At 35.0% G+C, this 25524-nt stretch overlaps 2 protein-coding genes across 2 annotated transcripts; both read right to left on the minus strand.

The window, feature by feature from the left end:
* On the minus strand, nt 19-1156 carry LOC107619272 (probable glutathione S-transferase). Its single transcript, XM_016321530.2, has 2 exons — nt 710-1156; nt 19-623 (listed from the first exon to the last, which is right to left on the minus strand). The coding sequence occupies exons 1-2, from the start codon at nt 1016-1018 to the stop codon at nt 258-260; spliced, it is 675 nt and encodes a 224-aa protein (XP_016177016.1). The 5' UTR covers nt 1019-1156; the 3' UTR covers nt 19-257.
* On the minus strand, nt 1958-18494 carry LOC107619273 (probable glutathione S-transferase). Its single transcript, XM_021112715.1, has 3 exons — nt 18045-18494; nt 11141-11146; nt 1958-1989 (listed from the first exon to the last, which is right to left on the minus strand). The coding sequence occupies exons 1-3, from the start codon at nt 18351-18353 to the stop codon at nt 1975-1977; spliced, it is 330 nt and encodes a 109-aa protein (XP_020968374.1). The 5' UTR covers nt 18354-18494; the 3' UTR covers nt 1958-1974.

A 25524-nucleotide genomic window follows, 5' to 3' on the forward strand; every position in this document is an offset into this window, starting at 1 on the left:
AACTCCAGTCATATTTCATATAATTTCAATTATATTGAATATATAAGTACTAATTTTATAACTAAGCCCAATTTTCCTTGTTGGACTTTATTTCATATTGAGGTTAGAAGGTATTGCAAACAAAGTTACAAGTTCTTTGGCAAACCTTACAAATTATCGAAATCTCTACATGTAGGAGTAGACAAAGCATTACTATTATAAGACAAACCCCAAAGGTTGGTGTTTGGTGATATTAAAAATCACATACTGATGACTTCTCAGGAAGATGCCAACGCCTTCTCTATGATAGATTTTATAGTAGCTGACATTTTCTCCCTATCAGGGAAGTTTTCTTTGATCACTGTGACATTCTTGAAATTATTGAACCATGAATGCAAGAGAGGGAACTTCTCAGCATCTCTGACCTTCACTTCATTCACATCTTCTATAATGCCTAAAACTTTGAAAAGTGACCCAAAAGCTATGTCCACAATATTAATAGTGTCCCCACCAAAGAATTTTCTCTTATCACCTAGGCATCGATCTTCAATAACTTTGAGATGTTCCCAGATCTTCTCTATTGGGTTCTCTTTTTCTTCACCAGCACCGCATTTGAAGTAGAGTGCCGCAAATAATGCAGGAACCTGTAAACATTTATTCCATCATTCTTGACATTTTGAACCGATAATATAAATTCAATCTTACAGATTATGTGTTTCGAAAAACTTACCATTTGATCAGCATAGTTAACCCAAAACCTTGCTTGAGCTCTCTCATACGGATCATGAGGAACCAATGAATTATGTGGCCATATCTCATCAATATATTCAACAATGATCATGGATTCACATATGGGTTTTCCAGAATGAACAAGCACTGGAGCCTTCTTATACACAGGGTTGTATTCAAGAAGTTCAGGACTCTTGTTGACCCAGTCTTCCTCTATGTTCTCATATGCTATACCCTTCAGCTTTAGGGTCCATACCACCCTCATAGTAAAGGGGCTGAACCAAAACCCATGTAACTTCAAATCTTCCATTATTGTGATTTATGTTGTGTTTTGTCTCACCTCGCTCATGCACATCTTATTAAGTAGTGATCTGGCTTGTTCAACAAGTTCAAACCTAAGAAGTTTAATAAAATATCTCAGGTGGTAGTAATGGTCAAAATGAATCAAAATACAAGTTTTTAGAGCTTAAAATATTAAATGTTCAAAATATATTTAAGAAAAATAGATTTCAATGGATTTAGTTAATTATTTAATTAAATAGTATCTTAAAGAATTTTGATTATTTTAATGCAATAAAGCAGGCTAAATTTGAGTGCTTATTATTAAGATTCTTTTGTAAAAAAAAAAGAGAAAAAAATTCCATGATTTTGCTTGCTGTCGTAAGTGCTTGCATCAAGTATTTCGATTTCTGCAAACCCAGATTTAAGAAGAGATATGTTCTCCAAACAATCACATAACAGTTGATATTATGATATATATCACTTTAAATATGGTAAATTCTTTGCTGTTTATAAAATATTTAAAATAAATAAAATATCTAATTTTAAACTAAAACACAAAAAAAAAAAAAAGAAAGTTCTTTCCTTTGAAAGCCATATGGATTCAGTACCTAGTGCCCACTGCCTACTAAGGTAGCGTTTGTTTTGAGGTATTGAGACAGAGACTGAGAGACTGAAACTTAGTATCATGTTTGTTGATTCAGAGACTGGTATTAAAATTTCTGTCTCTGTCCCTAAAATTTTAGTATTTCAGTACCTCCAAAAAGTAGGGACACAGGAGACTAAAATTTTTAGAGATAGAGACTGAAATTTTAATAACGTTTTATACCTAAAATACCTTTATTTCAATTAATTAATTTCAATTTTATCCTTTGTACAAATTAAATTATAATTTTATTCTTGTTTTAATTTTTGTCTCCCATTTTGTACCAAACAAAATATTAAAATTTATTTCAATCTCTGTCTCTTAGTCTCTGTCTCTCAGTCTTAGTCTTTCTGTCCCTGTTTCTCCACCAAACGTTACCTAAGGGTTTGAGAGTCTCTGCCACCTAGGGTCTGAGAGTTTCTTTTTGTGAATGTATATATTGAGAGATTTAAAAGTGAGAAATCAATTCTTATTTATCACAAACATCTTAATTTACTAAATGGCGGGCTGAAGAAACTTGAAAAAATCAAAATCTAAAACTCCTTGGGTCAGATGAAGAGGAAATTGTATGTTTGGGAAGGAGGATGTGCGATTAAGGATTAAAATTGTACCAGGAGTTTAGTGGAAAAATTCATGGCAGATAAGGGATTTAATGCTGGTACAGTGGAGGCAGCGTTCAATACTATCTGGAACCAACTAGAGGGTTTCAGGATAAAGTCTCATGGTGATAATGTCTTTCAGTTTTTCTTTACTAAGGAGGCTGATATGATTAGAGTGAAAAGAGGTCCTCATGACTTTTTAAGCAATTTATAATCAACCTAAAGAGATGGAGTCCTACAATGAGAATAGAAGAGGAGGATTATACATGTATCCCGATTTGGGTACAACTTTGGGGTATGCTAAAATATTGCAAGACAAAGGAGGCAACTAGAAAAATAAAAGGGAAGGTTGGAGAAGTTATAGAGGCAGAGACCTTTTCAATGAAGGGAAAAGAAGACAGAATTTTAAAGGTCAGAGTGCTACTTGATGTCACTAAGACCCTGAAACAGAGTATCAAATTATCAGCCCTGATTGAATTGTTTATACATTGCTCTGAGGTATGAGAGGATATGGATTTATTGCTCGGTTTCATAGGCCATAACACAAGAAATTGTAGCAACTATATAGATGCATAAGCAGATCAACAAACAATGAAAGAAAGATGGATGGCAGACTTGGAAGTAGATCAATTTGGATGGAAATTAGAAGAACAGAAGGAGAATATAAATCATTAACAATAGAAGAGAACTAGGAACTACCCAACCAAAAGAAAAAGCCCACACCAGTCAATCTACTTAAATCCTTTGCAAATCTATTAGTTTCTGAAAACAATAACAAACTAAACACCTGACCTTTCATCGAACCAATCGCCACAAAATAGAATCATATCCCTACCATCACACCATTCCTACACCCAAGAAATTAATCCTCTACATACAAAATCACCACAAATCGATCTCATTAACCATAACCAATCAATAACACAAACCAATTAAATTATCAAATATTCTGACCAGCAACCACACATCACATTCCAAACTAAAATTCAATATAGCCAAAACCAACCTTATCAACCACAGGAGAATAAGGGAGAGTTTTTGCATGAGAAGTTTTCAGAAACTAGCAACCAAAAGCCATAAGAAAACGAAACTTAAACATCCAGCCAGTAGTATGGAGGTTGAGGGCAATGTAGAAAGCATTGTTGGCGTTAAAAGGACCTCGGAGCAAAGGGGCAAAAATGAGAAAAATGATAATATTGAAAGTTTAGAGATAATTAATGCTGAAAGGGAGAAGGGTGCCATCCCCAACTTGGCAATCCAACGGCCATGAAGATGATCATGTGGAACTGCTGGGGTTTGGAAAAACCCTGGCAGTTCACAACATCAAAGGGATGAGGATATCCCATTCCCCCAAGGTGCTGTTCCTTTGCGAAATAAAATAGCAGCCCTCGTTTGTGGAAAGACAGTTGCAATAGAGTGGTTTTCCAAAGTTCTATCATGTAGAATCGGTTAGATTGGCGGGAGAATTAACACTAGCATGGGTATAGGAGATGAATGTGGAGGTTATAAGGGGAGAGGGCTTTTGTGTAGTTTTTACTATCACTAATCCAGAGAGAAATATATGATGGAATGTGATTGGAGTCCACTTTCATAGTGCAGATCATATTCGAGTAACACAATACGAGGTGTTGCTGGAAATTATTGCTTCTCTGGATGAAAGATATTTAATTATTAAACATTTCAATACATTTTCAGCAAACCATGAAAAGGAAGGAGGTAGAGAAAAATCTCCCCAATCCATTATTCATTTTCAAGACTTTATCAATAGTGGACAATTAGTAGATATGGGATCATAGGTGGAAAATTCACTTGGTAGAACAGAAGTTGCCAAGACAGGGCAATCCAGGAGAGATTGGATAGGGGGTTGATTTCTATGACACTAAGAGAGGAATATCCAGCTAGAACCATCACCCGTTAGGAGGATACAGCATCAGACCATAAGCCCCTTCTAATATGTGTTAGTCGAAGCTCTACAAAGAGTAAGTGCATATTTCGTTTTCAAGAACGATGGTGTCGAATGGAGAAAGTAAATGAAATAGTGATTGATGCATGGAAGATAACTGTGACCGATTCCTTAATGTTTAGATTATTTTAGAAATTAAAGCAGTGTAGGCAGGAAATAGTCAAATGCAAGCTTTCGGTGCAAATAATTCAAAGAAAGAGATGGGAAGACTTGAGTCAGCACTAGCAGCAGCCAAGGAACAACCATCAACCATAGACAAGGTGTAATACTCTCACTACTAGAATGTCACGCTTTCGGCTGCACCACTCTGATAGCAAGAAGTATTATGACTACTTTATATACTTAATATTAAAATAGGAGCCTTTGACTTGACACCGTGTGGCTGATTTCTTTAAAAACCGGAAAAATACTTTATCTTGAAAACAAACAAGCATATATTTATATACAAGACTTCTTACATAAGTAGCTTATAACTATAATATACATATAAAATATACAACTCCTATCCCTCTTATAATATTATAATAATAAAGGCGAGAAAAAATTTATAACATATATATACAAACAGAACAACATATCTAAGTACTTAACTAAAACTCCACAAGCTTTTTCGTCCGTCCTAAAAAGATAAAGTTGTAAGGGAGGTGAGAACATCGTCCTCGCTAGTTCTTAGTAGAGGATTTTAAAGAATTGTTATAAGAAGATATTTTAAATAAAACTGTTTTCAGTTGCAGTGAACGTTAGTTCATTATCCAAATTTAAAACTTATATTTTTCTAATAAAAATTCGCACAAAACAGCACTCCATACATTTCATCGCTTACTAAGAAACCATTTTAAACAAGCTTACCACTGAGCTAACCAATCCTGGCCTCTGGCCCAAATCAAATCAATCAACTTGGCCTCCGGCCCAATTCAAAACATATCACTGCTATCATCAATCCACCACCAATACTTCAAAATAGAAATCAATCACAAGCACAAACAAATACAAGGCAAACACATTTTAAGAACAGTTACAGCAAGTATCACAGTTACTAGTTAAACAAAATTCATTAGATAGGCAATCCAAAACACTTAAGTACACCCAAACAAAGCAAACAAATGCAATATGATGGATACCTGTTCTACGGCCGATGAGTCTCATCTGTCGGTTATATAGCCAAACTCGATATGTTCAATAGCAAACCCTGGATTGAACACCAAACATTGAGCAAGTGGGACAACGCTGCAACCCTTGCATCTTACCTGTGTACCCGAAGCAAGGGGACCACCTCATCCCTGCCTCTTACCCAGGTGGTGTTACAGTTCTCAACCTGGAGTAAGCGACAACAAAACTCAACCCTTGCATCTTACCCGGAGTCTCGAACTCTTATCCGGAGTAAGTGGATAACACCACTACATCTTACCCGGAGTCTCAGTGGATAATGCCACCGTCTCTTACCCGGTCACACATATCTCAATCAAATTCAATTTCTTTTTCAAATCTATTCCCAATATCATTTAATTCAATTTCATAATTCAAACTCAGTTTTCATCATTCTTCTTTCTCATCTCTTTCTCAGAGTAAGTGGATAACGCTACTGCCTCTTACTCGGGGTTACATGTCTCATTCATTTACAAATCATCGTTTTCGTATTTTCTCAACCACAATTAATTCTTTTCTAAATAAGGCAAAACTCAAAACATAATCCTCTTTTGAATAACTCAAAATCAAATTATATAATTCTTAAAATCCAAATCTTCTAAATAATCACTTCAAACAAAACTTTTTCGATTTTTATAAAAATTTCGGCAGCACCTCCTCTAAAACTTAGACTTTGTCACCCTTTTCGGATCCTAATCAAACCATTCCTCAACCATATTCCAACGGGTTGAAAACCAAATCATTTCTCAATAAAACATATATTCAGATTTTCTAATTGTCAAATCATTTTGATGTCTAACAATGTCAAAATGAAAACAATTCATTTTCCATAACTCAAAACATATCCAATTCTCAGAATCATTTCTGACAAATCAAACAAACCAATTCCAGGAAACCAATCCAACAATGACCAACTAATGCGTGAGCATCTTTTCTATTTTTTCTTAGTGAATTTGCATTTGAATTGTTAAGTTTAATCAAGATTTAAATACTTTTTAGCCACTATGAATGCTACTTTAAGTTGTGTGCAATTCTGTTTATTTCAGGTAACATTCGGATGGATTTGAGAGAGTTTTATAGAAAAAGAGGAAGAAAATGGATGATGTTGTCAACTCTGACCTCATTGCACTCTAACGGACATAACTTGAGTTACATAGGTCCAATTGACGCGGTTTCAATGGCATTGGAAAGCTAACTTCTAAAGTTTTCCAACGATATATAATAGTATACACTTCTTCTCCAATCTGTACGACCATGTTGGCGCCTAACTTGGAAAATCCCAAGTTAGGCACCGGATGAAGCAATTACACTCCAAAGTGTGCTGTCAAGGCCACGCCTAACTTCAATATCTTAAAGCTAGGCACCAGTTCAAAGGGAAACGTTGGTCCCCATGTTTCCTCAAAGGCTAGCTCGAAGATTCCATTTAATTTTGGTTAAAAACTTTTACTTTAATTTCAAATAGAAAAAGATATTATTTAGTTTTGGAAAACATATTTTACATTAATTAGGATTAGATAAAAGGGAAAAGATTCAGCCCTTCGTGCTCCCTTTTCTTTTACACACCTCATTCTACAGTTTACTGTTTTTCTGAATCCTAGTTTTCTCTCTGAGCCATGAGCAACTAAACCTCCACTGTTAATGTTAGGAGCTCTGTTTATTCTATGGATTAATGTTGTTACTTTTCTATTTTAATTAATGTATTGATTTCAATTTTAAGAATTTGTTTTCGTTCTTCATCATAAGGATTTGGGTAGATCGGAAAAATAACCCCTATTCTAATTGAGTTCTTGTAAACCTTGGAAAAACAATTTACTTGAACAACAACTTGAAAATAATTTCTCCTAAATCACTAATTTATCTGGACTTAACGGGATATGTGACATATAATCTTTTTATATTTGGATAATTAGGATTTCTGTGGCTAATGAACTAGAATTGAATCTCACCCTCTAATTGAAATTAAGTGACCAAGACATTGACGGTTAACTAGATTAGAGGAGACTAAATTACTAAGGAATTAGGGTTTAGTTACTTATAGTTTGCCATGAATTGAATCTTGCATGATTAAAATAGTTGGTAAAAAATAGAAATCTGGAAGATAAACAACTCTGAAACCTGAACTGTTTTTTCATATATACTTCACATCAATTTACTGTTTGCTTTTGTTTCTGTGAATTACTGTTTTATGCTTTATAACACTAAAACACTCTTTTCTGCTTGTCTAACTACGTAAATCACTTAATCGTTGTTGCTTAGTCCATCAATTCTCATGGGATCGATCCTCGCTCATCTAAGGTATTACTTGGTACGACCCAGTGTACTTGCCGGTTAGTTTGTGGACATTCAAATTTCGCACCACCAACTCAAAAAACTAAAACAACAAATCAGAATAACCAACTCAAAAAACTAAAACAACAAATCAGAATAACCAACTTTCTCAATAATTCAATAAATCAATTAGATAAATAATCACATTCATCCAAGCAGTTCTATTTGATTCATAAAACACACCTAACCATAAAAAATAGTTTTTTCATACTATTATCGACTTATAACAACTCTTGAAAGTACAATAAATTTAAGAAAATGGCCCTTCCTCGTTCGTGACTCAATTACGCGACAAAACTCCGTTTTCTCTTGGCCTGAAATGGCGGCAGACGCAACCTCAGTTCTAAACCACTTTTGCAGCAACCACAGCAACTCTAATCGCAACAATAATAATCAAAACTCAATCTTATAGCAATTAACGCCACAAAATCTCAACGACATATATCAAAATAGCGATAAAGAACTTTCGGAGCAAAACAACTCACCGCACAAAGAAAGGAACTAAGAACAAAGCGGTGGCAGCTCTAGCAGTGATTTTGACTACACCCGCACAATACCCGGTGATCATTCAGCGGACCTGACGGTGGCTGGCCCTCAGTAGCGGTGCGACAGTAGCGATTCCAACTCCTCCTCATTGCATGCTTTCCCTTTAAAGCCCTTCAACGGCAACTCGACGGATCTGACGGCAACGGGATCTTTGGCGGCGGTAGGACGCGACGGGGACGAGTTAACACGACGAAAGGTGGTGACAGCGATCCGTCTCCCTCACGACGCCGTGAACTCGCTCTCTCTTCCTCCAGTGACTTTGACGACGGCGCGTGGAGAAGGCAGCGGCAGAAGCGAAGCAGCTCGGCGATGACGCGACGGCAGAACGAGGCCTAGCGGCGCCGTTGTGGTCCCCTTCTGCCCCTTTCTCATTCCCTTCTCCTTCTTCCCCTCTGCTCAGTCGGATCTCTCTCTTTCCGCATGTGTTGTGTTGGTGTGCTCTGTGTGTTGTGTTGAAGATGGGGGGTTGGTTTGGCGGCTAGGGTTTAGGAAAATTAGGGTTAGGGTTGTGTTTTAGGGATTTAGGGTTTTGATTTGGGAATTAGGATTTAGATAAAGTATTAGTTAAAAATCAAATTCAATCCACTTTAAATTCCTAATATGAAAATACTCAATTATTTTAGAAAATTTTATAAATCCTAATGGATTTTAAACTCAAAGTATCATAAAAATTTAATTTAATTACTTTTAGAAGAAATAATTCTCTTTAAATAATATTATCAACAAATATAATAAATTATAAATAACTTACTATTTAATTTCAAAAAATGTGGGTCTTATACAAGGACCAAATCCTTAAAATTAAAGACGAATTGGCTGCAGCCATCATCAATGAAGAACGATTTCGGAAAGAAAATCAGAACTAATTGGCTTAGATGGGAAGATCAACATACACGATTTTTTCACTCTAAAAATCAAGCTTGAAAAATGAGAAACAAGATATGGAAGTTGAAAGATGAGAATGGAACTGGTGCATTTCCAAGGAAACAATTAGAACCTGTGCGCAGAAGTACTATGAGAATCTATTTTCGGCCAGCCCTACTCGTGATCCATTTAAACTATTGGATGGTATTGGAAGGAAGTTGACAGTAGGGATGAACCAGATTTTAGTTAAACCAGTTTTCAAAGAAGAGATTAAAAGAGAAGTTCTTCCTGTTGATCTAGAAGCAGTACCGGTTGATGATGGGTTCACAATAAAATTCAACTAATATTATTGGGATATAATCAAGGTTGATGTTGTTCCAGCAGTGAAGCAATTTTTTTTGGGGGGTGGGGGATTTTTAAGGGGTTTAATCATACACAAATTTGTTTAATTCCAAAAATTTCTAATGCTACTTCAATGAATTAGGTTCGACCAATTAGCCTTAGCACTATGTTTTACAAAATTTTTTCTAAGAAATTGGTTCACCGTCTTCAACCTTTTATACTTTGCTTATTAGTGAAAATGAGAGTTCCTTCATCAAAGGAAGACTAATAAGTGATAATATCTTAGTAACGCATGAATGTATGCGCCATCTTAAAACTAAGGAGTATGGAGGAAAGGAGATGGCTTTTAAGATTGACATGAGCATGGCATATGATTGAGTATAGTGGAATTTTGTTTGGTATATTATGGAGAAATTGAGTTTTTGTGCTAAGTGGATTAGGTGGATGAAGAAATGCGTGTTTTCAATCTCATATTCTATTATTGTAGATGACTCATCAATTGGTTTTTTCAAACTAAGTAGAGAGCTCCACCAAAGAGATCCTTTATCACCATATCTATTTCTAATTTGTGCGGAAGACATGTCCTTTTTGCTCCACAAAGGAGAATAGAATAATCTATCGCAAGGTTTCAGATTGAACAATAGAAGTCCATTTATGTCCCACCTACTTTTTGCAAATAACTCATTACTATTTTACAAGGCTACGAAATAAAATTGTGACAATTTGCTGCTGATCTTAGTACGATAGTATGAGTGGCTAGGAAATTAATTTGTGTAAATCTTTCGTCTTCTTTAGCAAAAACACCACAATACACTCGAAAATAGTTGGCCAATGCAATAGGAGTTCCAAATATAGGAGCTCAGGATAAGTATCTGGGTCTGCCATCTATAGTCAACAGATCCAAGAACGAAACTTTTGCTTTTATTAAAGATAAGGTAGGAAAGAAGCTGGCACATTGGAAGAAAATATTTCTATCAACTAGCAAAAGGGAAGTACTCATAAATGCAATAGGATCTGCGATTCTGGTTTATGCTCTAAGTTGTTTTAAGCTGCCTGAGACTTTATTGGATAATTTACAAAGGTTGATGATGCAGTTTTGGTGGGGTCAGAAAAATAACAAAAAAAGGATGCACTGGGTTAGTTGGGACACCATGAGTTGAGAGAAGAATTATGGAGGATTAAGTTTCAAAGACCTTAAAGCCTTCAATTTGGCAATGTTAGCCAAACAGGGATGAAGGTTAGTCAACAACACTCAATCACTTTTCTACAAAATCTATAAAAATAAATACTTCAGGTACTCATCCTTTTTAGAAACAAAAATAAGAAATAGACCCTCGTAGGCTTGGCAAAGCCTTCTAGAGGATAGAAAGGTTCTGGAGAAAGGAGTTAAATAGAATATAATAGTGAAGAATTCAAATAAAATCATGGAAGACCCATGGTTTGGAGATAGATCCCCTTTCAAGGTGAATGCAATGATAATAATATTACCTAGGCAAAGCAACTATTGATAAGAATGGAGAGTGGAACCCTTAGCTACTGAATTCTATATTTAGGTCTGAAATTGCACAACAAATACAACAAATCCCTATCCTACAAGAACTAGAAGCCATTAAATAGGTACATAATAATTTTGGTGAGGATTTAGTTAAATCAGGTTACAATATAGCATACCAATTCTACCACCCACCGGTTGAGAGTCTCCATGACTGATTTCAAGACAAGAATCTCTGGCAAAGTATATGAAAGCTACAATGTCAGCCGAAGATAAAAAATTTTGTGTCGAAGCTCATTCATGGAGGTATAACAGTAATGACAAAAATACATAAAAGACCCATCACTGGCAAGTGCAATTCCTCAAGACCCATCACTGGAAACATGGAATTGGTGGAATCAAACAATAGATACGATGAAGAAGCAACCAGAATTCAAAGATCAGAGCTGAAGAATGACATACCTGCTATGGCAATCATGGCTAGCTAAAAATACTCATATGTTTGAGAAGAGAAGAATCAATCCTGAGGAAATTCTATCTCAGACAAACCGTGTGGCAAAGGAATTTGGAAGACACTGACGAGCTTGCATCCACGGCAGTGGTTGAAACCACAACAGTGCACTTCTACTCCTTTTCTACAGTGACACGAAGACTTCAATTTACTTACTCACTTTCTTTTCTTTCTTTAGACAATTGATCTCTTTAGAATTTTTTGTTATTATTTCTTTTGGGAAATCTCCTTCACAGATGTAATGGTTTACAACTATACTTCTCTTTATTGCAATAAATTCTATAACTTTGGAGGAAAAAAAAACTAAAACACAAAATACCAATGCTCCTGCATGTTCTCCTTTGTTAATACCATCCAAACTTTCTTTAGAATTAGTCTTGTTCATATCCTAACCCAAAACTTAAAGCTAGACCTACTAAAGAATGAAGGGCCTAACCCAGAAGGGTTGGTCTCCACGCTTACCCGACCTCTTTGAAGAGGTCAAACACCATCAAGGGAGCCCAACTCTACTTGCCCAAAGTAAGTAACTGCCTCCGCGAATCTCTTCACTTCATCTAGAAAGGTGATCTCAACAAACTCCCAAGATAAAGGAAATGGTTATCCATCAATAAAGGTAGAACTACTCCAACAAAGGTGGTCAATGACTCTACTATAAATACACTGACACCTCTCAAGTATAATTTTACGTTCTACTCTACTAAAATTTGTCTAAAACCCTTGCTAACTTAAGCATCAAAGTCTCTTGCAGGTACCACTACCCCTCTCCTCACAAGGAACTCGGACAGGCGGCACTTCGACAACAATAAGTCGGATGCTGCCATACAAAGAGATCTGGACCCGACATTTAGACCCAAACTAACGTTTCAGGTAACCTCGGAACAAGTCTCTACAGTTGTTTAAATGTTTTATACCAATATCCTAAGAAACTTTTAACGCATAAATTATACCCATAGCTTCGCTTTAAAAGCTATACAAGTTCCAATACTGACCATGTAACCAATTATCCATCTTCTTTGCTCATTTCAATAATGATCTCTTACCTAGAAAAAAAAACCCAAAATTACCAATAGAGGTTCTATTTGAATTTTAATTTTAGATCAACATGGAAGTGGTGGTTGCTAGGCTATGTGAATTTTCCTCTTACTGACACTTGTTCTAAGCAGATTATCTTGTAAAGACTAATTTAATGGAATGAATATTTTGAAGATCAAAGAACTAATTTTGTCTTCCTGTTTTATTTTATTTTATTTATTTCATCTATTTTTGTTTACGGATTGGATATTTACATTGCTCAATTATATATTTTACTCCAAAATGTTTCTAACTATGCTCTAAAAAATTACAGTTGTTTTTAGTGTCGTCTATGGTGGCCGCAAAGTGGTGACTATGCTATTTATAGAAGAATGTTCTATAATATGGTGTTTGACTTGTTTATGATCCCAAAAGAGTTAATTATCATTGTAATTTTTTTGATTCTTTATTTTTTGGGTTATGCCTAGAAAGAGCAATTGAGCCTAGGCCTAAGACATCATTTAGAAGAGTTTGAGTGTTGTGCTCTCCATTGGATCTCGATATGAACTCTGATGATGCCTTTCTGATTGGCTTGGCCACTCCCAAATCTTAAGCCTCTTTCTTTTCTCCCATTCTCCCAAACTTGGAACCCGTCCTTCCTTGCCATGATGGTTGTTGACAGGATCCAATAAGCCAATAGTAATTGGACTATTTCTCAAGTGTTAAATTAAAAACAGTGTTTTCAAATTGCGGTTATGGCGGCGCCATAACGGTATGGCGAGGCGGGTTTTGACCTTGCCGCCATATAGTGGGCGCCGCATTGGGGTTTTCATGGGGGGCGCCATGGCGGCCGCAATTGCGGTGGCGCCATGGCGGAACGCAATTCAAATGGCAGAAATTGCGGGAGTTTTTCGGATTTTCCATAAAAATTTAAGGGTGTTTCGGGTATTTTAGCAAACCTAAGTGATCCCACTAACCATTAACCCTAATAATCAGCCTCATTCAAAAACTCCCTCCATTGCCTCATCTTAAAAAAAAAAAAACTTCTGTCTGTCTTTGTTCCTACTTTCTGCGACACGCCGCCACCCATCGCCGCCGATCGTCGCGCCGCTCGTTGCCACCACCGTTGGTCGGTGCTGCCGCTAGTGGCACCGATCATCACGTCTGCTCATCACCACAGCCACTCCTTACTGCCACTGCTAACCACGGTTCCTTCTCTGGTTCGTACATATTGTTTCACCTTCTTTGGTCCTATTTTTTTCTTTTCTCTCTTCCCTGCTGCCGCTTCTTTATCAATAATCAGTGTTAAACCTTTCTTCTTCTAATTTTTTTTCATTCAGTTTACTATGTCCACTTCTAGACAAGCCCTTGATTCTAATGCTCCTACCCTGCCTCGGCTGATCTTGCTACTAGTACTGGCCTTGTTGGTCCTGCAGCTCCTGTCCATTCTAACAGAATTGACCCAGGCTGAAAATATATTAGTACGGTAGAAGAAAGAAATACCAATGACACTGTATGTAATTTTTGTGGATTATGAAAGGAGGTATTACATGGGCAAAAGAGCACTTAATGATCAAGTCTGGAAACGTTGCTGGATGTAAAATGGTCCCAAAGGATGTTATTGCTGAATTATGGGAGTATTACAATAAGAAAAAGAATCGAGGAAGACAAAGTGCCACACCGAGAAGCACCGAAGAACAGAGTGTCAATGCTAGGGAACTTGACTTAGAGAGTTTGAGTGCGGATTGTCAGAAGAAGATGCTCAAGGAATTGACGAACCTCATAATCTAGCTCCAATGGCAGCAGCTAGAGGGGGGGGAGGGTGCAAGTAGTGCTAGAGGCGGTGCAACTAGTATGAGAGGTCTAATGGACTTGTTTGTTAGCAGACCTGAAATTGCCATTGCAAGAAATAAAAGAGAAATTGAGGCAGCAGAACATCAAGGAAGCATATAATAAGGAAGCACTTCGTAGAGTTAATCGATACATAGCACGGTGGCTCTACCAAGCTGGGATTCCATTGAACCCAATAAAGTTGAAGAGTTTTCAAGATATGTTGTGGGCTGTGGGAAGCTTTTGTCCCAATTTACCTGCTCCCAGTTATCATGCTCTAAGGATTCTGCTGCTTAATGAAAAAATGATTGTTAAAGGGTCATAAAGAACAATGAAAAAAGTATGGCTGCTCTATTATGTCAGATGCTTGGATGGATAAGAGGCAAAAGAGTATTATTATTTTTTTTGTAAACTCTCCAGCTGGAATAATATTTTTGAAGTCTACTGATACTTCTGATTATGTGAAGACTGGTGAGAAATTATTTGAGCTTCTTAATGATGTTGTGAAGAAAATTGGTGAGAAAAACGTTGTTCAAGTTGTAATTGATAATGGGAGCAATTATGTTCTTGCCGGTAAGTTGCTGATGGAGAAAAGACCAAATTGTTTTGATTTGATGCTTGAGGACATTGAAAAGTTATCATTTATTCAAAAAACCATAAAAGGCCATTTCTTTGGTTAGCTTCACTTATAGTCACTCTAGCATGTTAGCTATGTTGAGACACTTCACAAATGGCAAGAAGTTGGTAAGGCATGCAGTCACCCGATTTGCCACTTCATTTCTCTCTTTGAAAATGCTTTATGAGGAGAAAGGAAATATGAGAAGAATGTTCACCTCAAATGAATAGGCAAAGAATAAGTTGTCAAAGGAGGCAAAGGGGAGGGAGGCAACAAAGATTGTTATCATGCTCTCCTTTTAGAATCATGTCAAGTACATCCTTAAAATCATGGGCCCTCTTGTTCGGGTGCTTAGACTTGTTGATGGGGAGAAGAAGCCACCAATAGGATATATTTATGAAGCAATAGAGAAGGCAAATGAATGCATCATGAAAATATTTTTTAATGATGAGAGCAAGTACAATGATGTTTTTAAAATCATTGACAACAGATGGAATTGCTAACTTCATTGTCCGTTGCATGCAGCTGGTCATTTTCTAAATCCGGAGTTGTTTTATGACAACCCTCGCATTGAGCTGGATTTAGAAGTTATAAAAGGGTGGTTTGAGTGCATCACTAGATTGGTGCCAAGTCAAGCTGTGCAACAGAAGATATTGGAGGAGCAAGCACTATACAAGGCTGTCTATGGACTTTTTTTGGATCAAATTTTACAAAATCTCAGAGGAAAAAGATTTCACCCGATAAGATTGTTATAAATTTTACAAAGCTTTATAAATTTAGTTCGATTAAAATCTTAGACAAATTTATCTTAATTTCATAGCATTTTGGTGGCGGACATATGGGGCATGAAACTCCAAACATGCGAGACCTTGCTACTAAGATCTTAAACTTGACTTATGCTTCAGGATGTGAGCACAATTGGAGTATATTTAAGCATATTCATATTAAAAAAAAGAAATAGGCTTGATCATAAAAAGATGAAGAGTTTAGTCTTCATAAAGTATAACCAACAACTCATAGAAAGGTACAATCTTAAAGATGAAGTTGACCCTATTGCACTCAATGACATTGATAAGTGTGATGAGTGGTTAGTTGAAAAAATTGGGACTGCCACCTTTCGAGATGATGATAATGTGGATCATGATGCTGATTTAGTTCATCAAGATGACAACACTTTGAGTTGGAACCTTCTGTTTGAAGAAATGGGAGGACATGAGCCTACGACAAATACTAGGAGAAGACAACAAAATAATAATAAAAAAAAGAACCTGCAACTGCAAGGGGTGGTGTAAAGGATGGACCAAGTGGGTCTAAGGCTTCAAAAAAGGAAAAGAAAAGGCAGTAATTATAGAAGTGAAAGAAGAACCAGAATTTAAAGATGAAGAGAATTTTGAAAATGAAGAAGAACAAGAAGAGGAAATTCAATTTAATGATACTGAATTAGAGGATGATGAGAAGGCAGAGAGACAGAATAATAATCATGTTAATTTGGATAAATTTAATGAGAACTAAAATGTAAATAATTTATAATTTTTATGTTTTATGTCTTTTATTTTATGGCTTGCTTATGACTTTTGAGTTATAATTTACACTTAGTGCTAATTATCTACCTGATGAGATTTGGGTCTTTAATTAGTTTTTTCATTTTGTTGAACGATGTTATTTGATTTTTTAATAGTTCGCTATCATAAACCGAAATAGTAAATTTGGGTCTAAATATATAACTAAATGTAATATAATCAGTAATCGTTGTTTGTATGATTGTAATAAAAATTATTTGTATTAATTATTTAATGTTATTTTTTTTTGCAGGTAACATAGTGATACAAATTTTATTTAAATACACGTATATAATATCCTTTTCTTATACAAGTGGAATCCACTAATATGAGCTTAAAAAAAAAGATTATTTGGACTATCGAAAATGGAGGATGGAGCAATATTTAACCAAGAAATATATAATTGATTTTTTACTTTTTATACATGAAAATTTTTTCAACATAAACATAACAAGTATTAATATTAGTAGATATAATGCCAATTAATTTTTATATTGGATCAACATTTGTCCAGCGTGTAATGCGAATCTTACACTAGTTTATTTAACACACAACTATTTTAAACTCTATATACAATTTTTCACGGTAATAAAATATTGATAGGAAAAATCAGCTAATTAGCCATGCGAAAGTCTTATTGATTTTTTGGGTTAAATAATATCCTTAATATAATCTAAAAATGCTTGACCCTAAAACAAAGGAGATGTATAAGTGATGTATAGCTTACAAAAAGAAAAACACAACCATATAGAGAACACTAATAAAACAGTAAAAAAAAAAATATCACCTTCACAGTCATCAAGATGCAAATATGAGAAGAATCTCATTTAAAAGAATAAAACCTCATTTTGGTTAAATAAACTTTTATACATATTATGACATTGAAAATACTTTAATCACACTACACACTATATTAATTAGTCATTATAAAATCAAACTTACTTGATTTAATAATATTTTTTTTAGGAAATATTTAATAACAAAAAAAATTTAGTCAAAATTAACTAAAATTTACCTTATTTAACATTTATAATTAGACAAATTTTAACTTTTTTTTTGTCTTCCGTTTTTTATTGCTCACACAATCTCTCCCTCACTTATTTTTTTTATCATCAAACAAATTTCATAATTACCATCAATCATCTACCGTAGCTGGTGATAATTGATTGTGTGGTTTACGTGTAGCTTTTGTGATAATTAAAATGAATTTGATAAGAGTTAGAATATAAATAGTTTATAATTTTTATATTTTATGTCGTTTATTTTATAGTTTGTTTATGACTTTTGAGTTATGATTTACACTTGATGTTATATTTATTTATTAAATTTGTTACTATATTATATAATTATTATTTGTACATAGAAAGCTAGAATCTTGTTAGGGATCAAGCGCCAAAAAGTTCTTGCTAACATTGTTAGTTCAAAGATTGTAATTGAATTTTATATTTGATATAAAAATGATAAGACAGGAAATGGAAAAATATAAAATTTTCATACATTTATTTTTATCTTAAAACAAAATAAACTTTTATTTCCATATTTGCAATCGTATCCAAGGAGTTGAAAGCACTAACAAACACAAATAATAGTTTCTAAAATCTTACCATTTGTTCAGAATATGCAACCCAAAACCTTGCTTGAGCTCTCTCATAGGGATCATGAGGGACCAATGGATTCTGTGGCCATAACTCATCAATGTATTGAACAATGATCATGGACTCACAAATGGGTTTTCCACCATGAACAAGCACTGGAGTCTTCTTATGCACAGGGTTGTATTCTAGAAGTTGAGGACTCTTATTGTAGCGATCTTCTTCAATGTTCTCATATGCTAGACCCTTCAACTTCAGGGTCCATACCACCCTCATCGTAAAGGGACTATACCAAAATCCATGTAACTTCAAATCTTCCATTTTTGTGTTGTGTCACCTCCTCACTCTTGCTCGCTTTATATCGTGCGAGCTCAGTCATCTATGTGGCTTGTTCACCAAGTTCAAATAAGAGATTTTTTAATAAAATATCTGAAGTAGTCTTGGTTGATTGTAATGGTCAACTTGAATATCACCTTTATTAATTGAATTTGTTTTATGCAATGCACTCTCGGAAATAATGGTCCAGGAAGAAATGTATATATAAATAAAAACGGAAGCTTCCTGGATCCCTCGTCTTTTCTGGGAGTCTGGGGTACGTCCTAATCTTATAGCAGGGAAGGTGAAGAAATTTGATTTCCCTTTGTTTATGTGTTTGGTAAAATAGCTTTTAAAATTTAAAAATACTATAATAGACATAAATGCAAGCATTAAATTTGAAAATTAATTAACATATGAGGTTATATTAGATTTTTAAATTTTGAAAAGTAAAAGCCAATTTTAAAAAGCTCTATCTTAAATGTTTTCAAAAATACCCCCGATCTTTTAAAAGCTGTAAGTATAAGCACATTATCTTTTTTATTTATCAAACATAAAATAAACATGAAAATTTTTTAAAACACAAATATCTTTTCAAAAAATTTTACTAAACTAAGGCTTAATTTGGTAAATTTATTAAATTCTTTTGAAAAGTATAAGTATTTCATTTTATGTTCGGTAAAACAAATAGCTCATCTACTTGTACTTGTAGTTTTTAAAAGTTAAGAAAGCTTTAAAAAAAAAACTAAGAGAATTTTTTTAAAGTTGGTTTTTATTTATCAAAATTAAAAATTTAATATAATTTATTTTTTTTCAAAGATAGATGTATTTTATTTATAAATTTGGATCTTCTAAATTTTGAATTTTCACTTTAGAAGATAAAGTGTGATTTCTCACCATTTATTTTATAAGTGAGACCAAGAGAAGATATGAGAGAGAAACTATTCAAGGGAGATATCACACTTTACATTCTAAAGTGAAATTTAAAATTTAGAGGATTCAAATTCTTTATTCATTGACTGAGGCTATGGGGTCCATGTTAGCACACATAGCAAAAGAAAGAGAAAATTTCCAAAGTTCATTAAAGCGTGAATACAGCAACAAAACACGAATGAAAGAGAAAATAGATTAGGAAAAGAAAATTGATTGCGAACTAGAAATTGGAAGACAACTCATTCACAAGCTTCAAGCATGACTCCACTGTTGTTTCTGGAGGGATCAATTCTTGTTCAAAGATCATGCTGTTTCTGAATTTCTAAATTTTTTAGCACAATGTTGCTAACAACACCAACTACGATGACTCACCATGTCGAACTCTGAAGTGCTCAGATCTCTCTGACCAGACCGACCAAAAGGAAGGTGAGTTGTTGTTGACAAAATTTATGGTGATGGAGATTGTATTCCACACCTCTTTTACTTTCTCGCATAAGAATAGACAATGATTGATCAATTCTGCATCTTGTTGGTAGGAATGACATAATGGGAAAATGGAAGAGAAGCGCTGGTTGAGCAGGTCAAGGACGGGGAGCTTCTCGTACATGCTTCTTGAGAGAAAAATCTTCAATTTTGGAGGAAGAGAGAGTCTCCACATTTGGCACCATATTTCTTTACGTTGAAAAATTTCTGGGCAAAATTCTATTGGAGAGTGCTTGAAATGATACTCCACTTAGTAACCAGCGCTTGCTTCATATTTCTGCTTCGAGTTGCATTCCATTGAAGTCTATCTTCACCTTCTGAGATTGTTGGCTGACTAATTTCAGGTAAGAATAGTTGATTAATTAGATTCTGATTCCAGCTTCTATTGGGTAATATTAAATCTTTTATCCACATAATGTTATGTCTCTAAATTTCTGTGACAGTTGAAGGAGGGATTAGGAATGGATGATTGAGAGGGAGCCAAGGGTTAGTGAGAATTTGAATGTTGTTGTCATTGCCAACTTGCCAAATAAGCTGCTTTTTGAGAATTGAACGACCTTCTAGAACACTCTCGCCATCCCCAAGTAGGTAAGTTACCCGTCTCTACTTTCATGATAGAACTGTATCTATAGTATTTCTTTATAGACCTTGGCTATAAGAGAATCTAGTTGGGTAGCTAGTTTTCAGCAATGTTTAGTAAGCAATGCTAGATTTTGGGCTCGTAGGTCTTTAAATCCGAGACCGCCTTTTTTTTAGGTCTTGACATAAGATCCCAGCTTACTCAAGCCATTTTTCTTTCTGAACCTTTTTGATCCCACTAAAATTGAGATAAAATACTATGAATTTCTCTTATTAGGGAGTCAGGGAGTTTAAAGCAAGACAAAGAGTAAATAGGAATCGCCTCACCTACTGCTTTTATCAAAATGTGTTTGCCAACTGATGAAAGGAGTTTCCTTTTCCATCCTTGAACCCTCTTCCTTACTTTTTCTTTAATGGAACTGAAGTTGCTTTCTTAGAACGTTGGATAACCGAGGGCAATCCCAAGTATTTAACTTGGGCTCCTATGTAATTACTATGCAGTCTATTTGCCAAGCTCAATCGAACCTCCCTAGGAGTGTTATTGCTGAAAAATAAAGATGATTTATCCAAGTTCACCTTTTGGCCACTCACATTCTTATAATTCAAAAGCAGCTCCATAATTTTTTTACAACTATCCTCATTTACCTTACAAAATAGAATTGAGTCATCTGCAAAGAGAAGGTGATTCATTATTGGGCATCTTTGATAAATTTGAATACCTGAGAGGATACCATTTTGCTCTGCCTTGTTCAGAAGGTAGGAAAAACCTTCCGCACAAAATAGAAAAAGATAGGGAGATAGATGGTCACCTTGACGGATACCTCTATTTGGCTTGAAAAAATCATAGGGTTGTCCTTCAACAACGACAGAGTAAGAAACAGTTGTCATCACCTCTTGTATCCAGCCAATCCATCTTGAGTCAAAACCAAGCTTCTCTAGCATAAACCATAGGAATTGCCACTCAATTCTACCATATGCTTTGTTCATATCAAGTTTCAAAGCCATCTCATTCACCAAACCCCTTTTCTTAGTCTTCAAGTAGTGCATGCATTCATGGGCTATAAGAATATTGTCAGAGATTAGCCGACCTATCAAGGCACTCTGTGTTGGACTAATCAGATAATTCATGAAACTCTGGAGCCAATGAACCAATACTTTAGAAATAAATTTGTAGACAACTGAAGAAAGGCTTATAGGTCTAACCAGGGACATTACCTTTGCATCTGAAATCTTAGGAATTAGGAAAATGTGGGTGTGGTTGAAGCTTTTTAATATTCGACCACCAACAAAGAAACTTCGGACTGCTTTAAAACCATCTTCCGCTACTATATCCCAATAAAATCGAAAGAATTTAGAAATGAATCCTTCATCACCTAGGGAACTCTGGGGATGGACACTAAAAACAGCTCTTTTAACTTCCTCCATTAAGACTGGATGCAACAGTCTACGGTTCATGGCAGGGGTAACTTTAGCACCAAGCTCTTCAAATAGAGGGCCTGGATTAGTATTGTTAGTTGAAGTGAACATTTTCTTAAAATATTCCTTGGCAACCATAGCAATCTCTCAATGAGTAGTGACATAACTTCTATCATTCTTTTTCAATTTCAAGATTTTATTACTCCAAATTTGAGATTGGTAGGATTGATGGAAGAATTTAGTATTTTTGTCACCCTCCTTCAACCATTTTATCCTTGATTTGCCTTTCCAATAGCTCTCTTCTCTGGAATACGCCACTTCAAGTTCCTTTTCCAGCTCATTCAATTGGTCTCCGCCATTAATTCCTGCTTCTCTGAGGGCCTCAATCCTATCAAGGAAGTTCTTAATATCTTTTTTAGAATTGGATTTGAATGCTTGTTACTAGACCACTAATTGATGATGACATGTTTTTATTTTTTGTGCAAGAATAAACATTGCTGAACCCTCAAACCTTCAACTCCAAGCAGCAGTGATAACATTTCTTATTTCCTCTATTCCACACCAACGAATTTGAATCTTCTTTTGGACTTCTCCATTTGAGGATTAGTATCCAAGAGGAGTGGCGCGTGATCAGACCCATTTTCCAACCATCTAATCACTGAAGCATCAGGGTAGATATTCAACCAGCCCCCTGAAGCGAGCATTCTATCCAATCTCTCGGCAATATGCTCCGAACCCCTTCTTTTATTTGATCACGTGAATGGTCTCCCTACCATGCCTAAGTCCATTAACCCATTTCCATCAATAAAATTAGAAAACTCAAACATAACAGCCCAGGATTTAAGATCTCCTCCCATCTTCTCTTGTTGACTCACAATGGCATTAAAATCTCCAAAAACAATGCATTTTCGGGTAGTTGTTGGACGATTGTTGAGATCTCTTCGAATTGGGTTAGCCTTTCATGATCCAAACAGTTTAAGTGAACATCCACCAATCCCCATGAAGAGTTATTAGATGTGTCATTTACCCTTGCAGCTGTATAGTAATTTTCATTAGCAATTACTTCGAGATCTAGGTCTTCTTTCTAGGCCAGAACTGTTCCTCCTGCTGTCCTAATTGGATTAGTAATCTTCCAATTCATGAATCTGCAGCTTCTCAATTTCCTTTCTACTATGTGAGATTGATTTTTAGTTTCACAGATAAACACAACCTCGGGGGAGTGGGATTGACATATCCCTTTAAGATTCTGGACTGTCAGGGGTCTCCCCAAACCCTAACAATTTCAACTTAGTAGCTTCATAGGGCTTTGGATGCCATTTGATGGCTGGCACCCTCCACCTCATTCTCAATTAATCGCTCTTTATCTAAACACGTTTTTTTCCAACTTCCTTCATTCTCCTTTCCACTATTGCTTCTCTTATTGCCAACATACGTCTTGATAATATTGTCTGTTATTCTAGCTAGCTGCTTCAGTTTCACTTTTTTGTTTTTGCATTATCTTATATTTTCAAAAGTAGCCACATATTCCTCAGTATTCATTCGAATAGATAGCTCTCTAAGAACATTTAGCGAATCAGCACTTGAATTAGTGTTAGCAGTCTCCACTTCCGCATCTTTATCTTCCTGCATGTTAGAACTATTTGCCATTAATTGCTTGGGGGCTGGTTACTGCTTTTTGTCCTCCATACTTAGGCTGGAAAAGCTCTCTAAAAACCACATTGGAGCTGGTTTCTTCCTTGGTTGTATAGGAGAATGACCATCAGCTCTAGATGTTCATGAATAATCATATTTTCGCCTTTCAACTCTCCTTCCAACCTGATCCGCCTTGACCCAGTCCCCTATACTCTCCTGTTTAATCTGATTTTTAGATGAGTCTTCCAAGAATAATTGACAATTTCTTGTCTCATGTCTAAGGGAGGCACAGTAAGTACAAAACACACCAATACGTTCATACCTCAAACCTACCTCCAGAGGTTGTTGATTAGGCCCCATCAGTTTCATGCTATCTCTTAGCTTTTTATCACCCTCTAGTTCCACCTTGGCTTTGATAATCCGAGATTCTTTGCCTTTGACCTAAAAAAAAAATCAATGTCAGAGATGGGGCCTAATTGACTCCCTAATTTACATCTAACTTCCAGGGTTTTAAATTGTTTTAGTAAACCTCAGAATCGAACCCACATAGGGAGTGTAGAGATCATTATTTCTCATGAGTCCTCACCCTCCTCCCAATGCTTAACGTGTAGGATGTAATTCTTAAAGAGTCATGGGGAGCTTCTTTCAATTTTCAGCATATCTGTTTCTTTCTCAAAGAAAAATTGAAATTGATTATTACCTTTGCTCACTACTCTAAAGCCTTCAGGTCTACCCCAAATAGCATGCATTGCACCTTCCATTGTTCCAGTAGAAAATAATCTTTCCACAAAGATTCTTCCTGAAAGACTCTTCGTACATGCTTGTACTCTTTCCGAGATGTCTTCTTCATCAAGGATAACAATCTTTTTCTCCTCGCTCTCTCTGTCATGTCTAGAACGCTCAGAATCAGATTTAAGATCATCCATTCTGTTTGCTAATCAAAATTCTGATAGTAATGGCTTTGTAGAAATTTGTTTGTGATGTGTTATATGAAAACCCTAACGGACACTAAAACCCTACTAGCAGAACACTAGGGACCCTAATAGACACAGCACATAAGTCTAATATAATTTTATACATTAATTAATATCGAAATTTAATTTTTACATTAATATCTAATATAAAAAATCTAAAATTTTTATACCATTCAATTTTAAAATTGAACAATAAAATTTTAACAAAATATTATTTTTGTCTTTAAAAAAAATTTTCACAGAATAAATTTAAAAGATAGAAATAATATTTTGGTTACCCAAAGATATTTTAGTTTGATAATACTTATGTATTTGATCTAATTTTTTATTAGAATATTTGAAAAATTATTTAAAATGTATATATAAAAATAAAAGATAATGGATCATTTGTTTTTCAATTTTTAATTTTTTGTCATTCATGTAAAAGAATTACTAAAAAATATTTACTTAACATAAAAACATAAAATTCAAAAATGAAAAAAAATTTGTTTTTAATATAACTTTTACTTTAGCATTCAATTTTTTACTTTTGTTTGTTTATATTTTACTTTTAGACGTTGAAGTATTAAATGTTCAAAAATGTATTTTAGAAAAATAAATTTTTACTGGATTTAGTTAATAATTTAGTTAAAGAGTGTCTTAAAATTTTGATTGTTTCAATACAAAAAATTTGGCAGAATTTTAGAGTACTTATTTATAAGATTCTTTTGTATTAAAAAAAGAAAAAAATTCTATTATTTTGCTTACAGTCGTAAATGCTTCAATCAAGAATTTTACACACCAAAATTTAAGAAACGAATTGTTTTTTGTTCTAGACATTATTGGTACGAGTTGTGAGATGGATTAGGAGTTTGTCGATCTTGGGTGATGACATGAATTGGGTATATTTGGAGCGACGGGAATGATACCTACAAAAACACTACGTTATTTAAGTTAGAAAAGATCTAAAAGGTATACGTGAGGGTTAGGAATGTGTAATGTACACTACAACAGAGGTGTTGCTTTGCGGCGGTTTTTTCTATTAGCGGCGGTTTTAAACCGTCGCAAAATCAAATTTCACCGGTTTAGTGGACCGCCCTGGTTATTGACGCGGGAAAATAATTTTGCGGTGGTTTTTGGTAACCGCTGGTACAACCGCCGTTGAATCAGTATTTAGCGGC

Source organism: Arachis ipaensis, chromosome B09 (assembly GCF_000816755.2).
Source record: "Arachis ipaensis cultivar K30076 chromosome B09, Araip1.1, whole genome shotgun sequence".
NCBI lineage: Eukaryota > Viridiplantae > Streptophyta > Magnoliopsida > Fabales > Fabaceae > Arachis > Arachis ipaensis.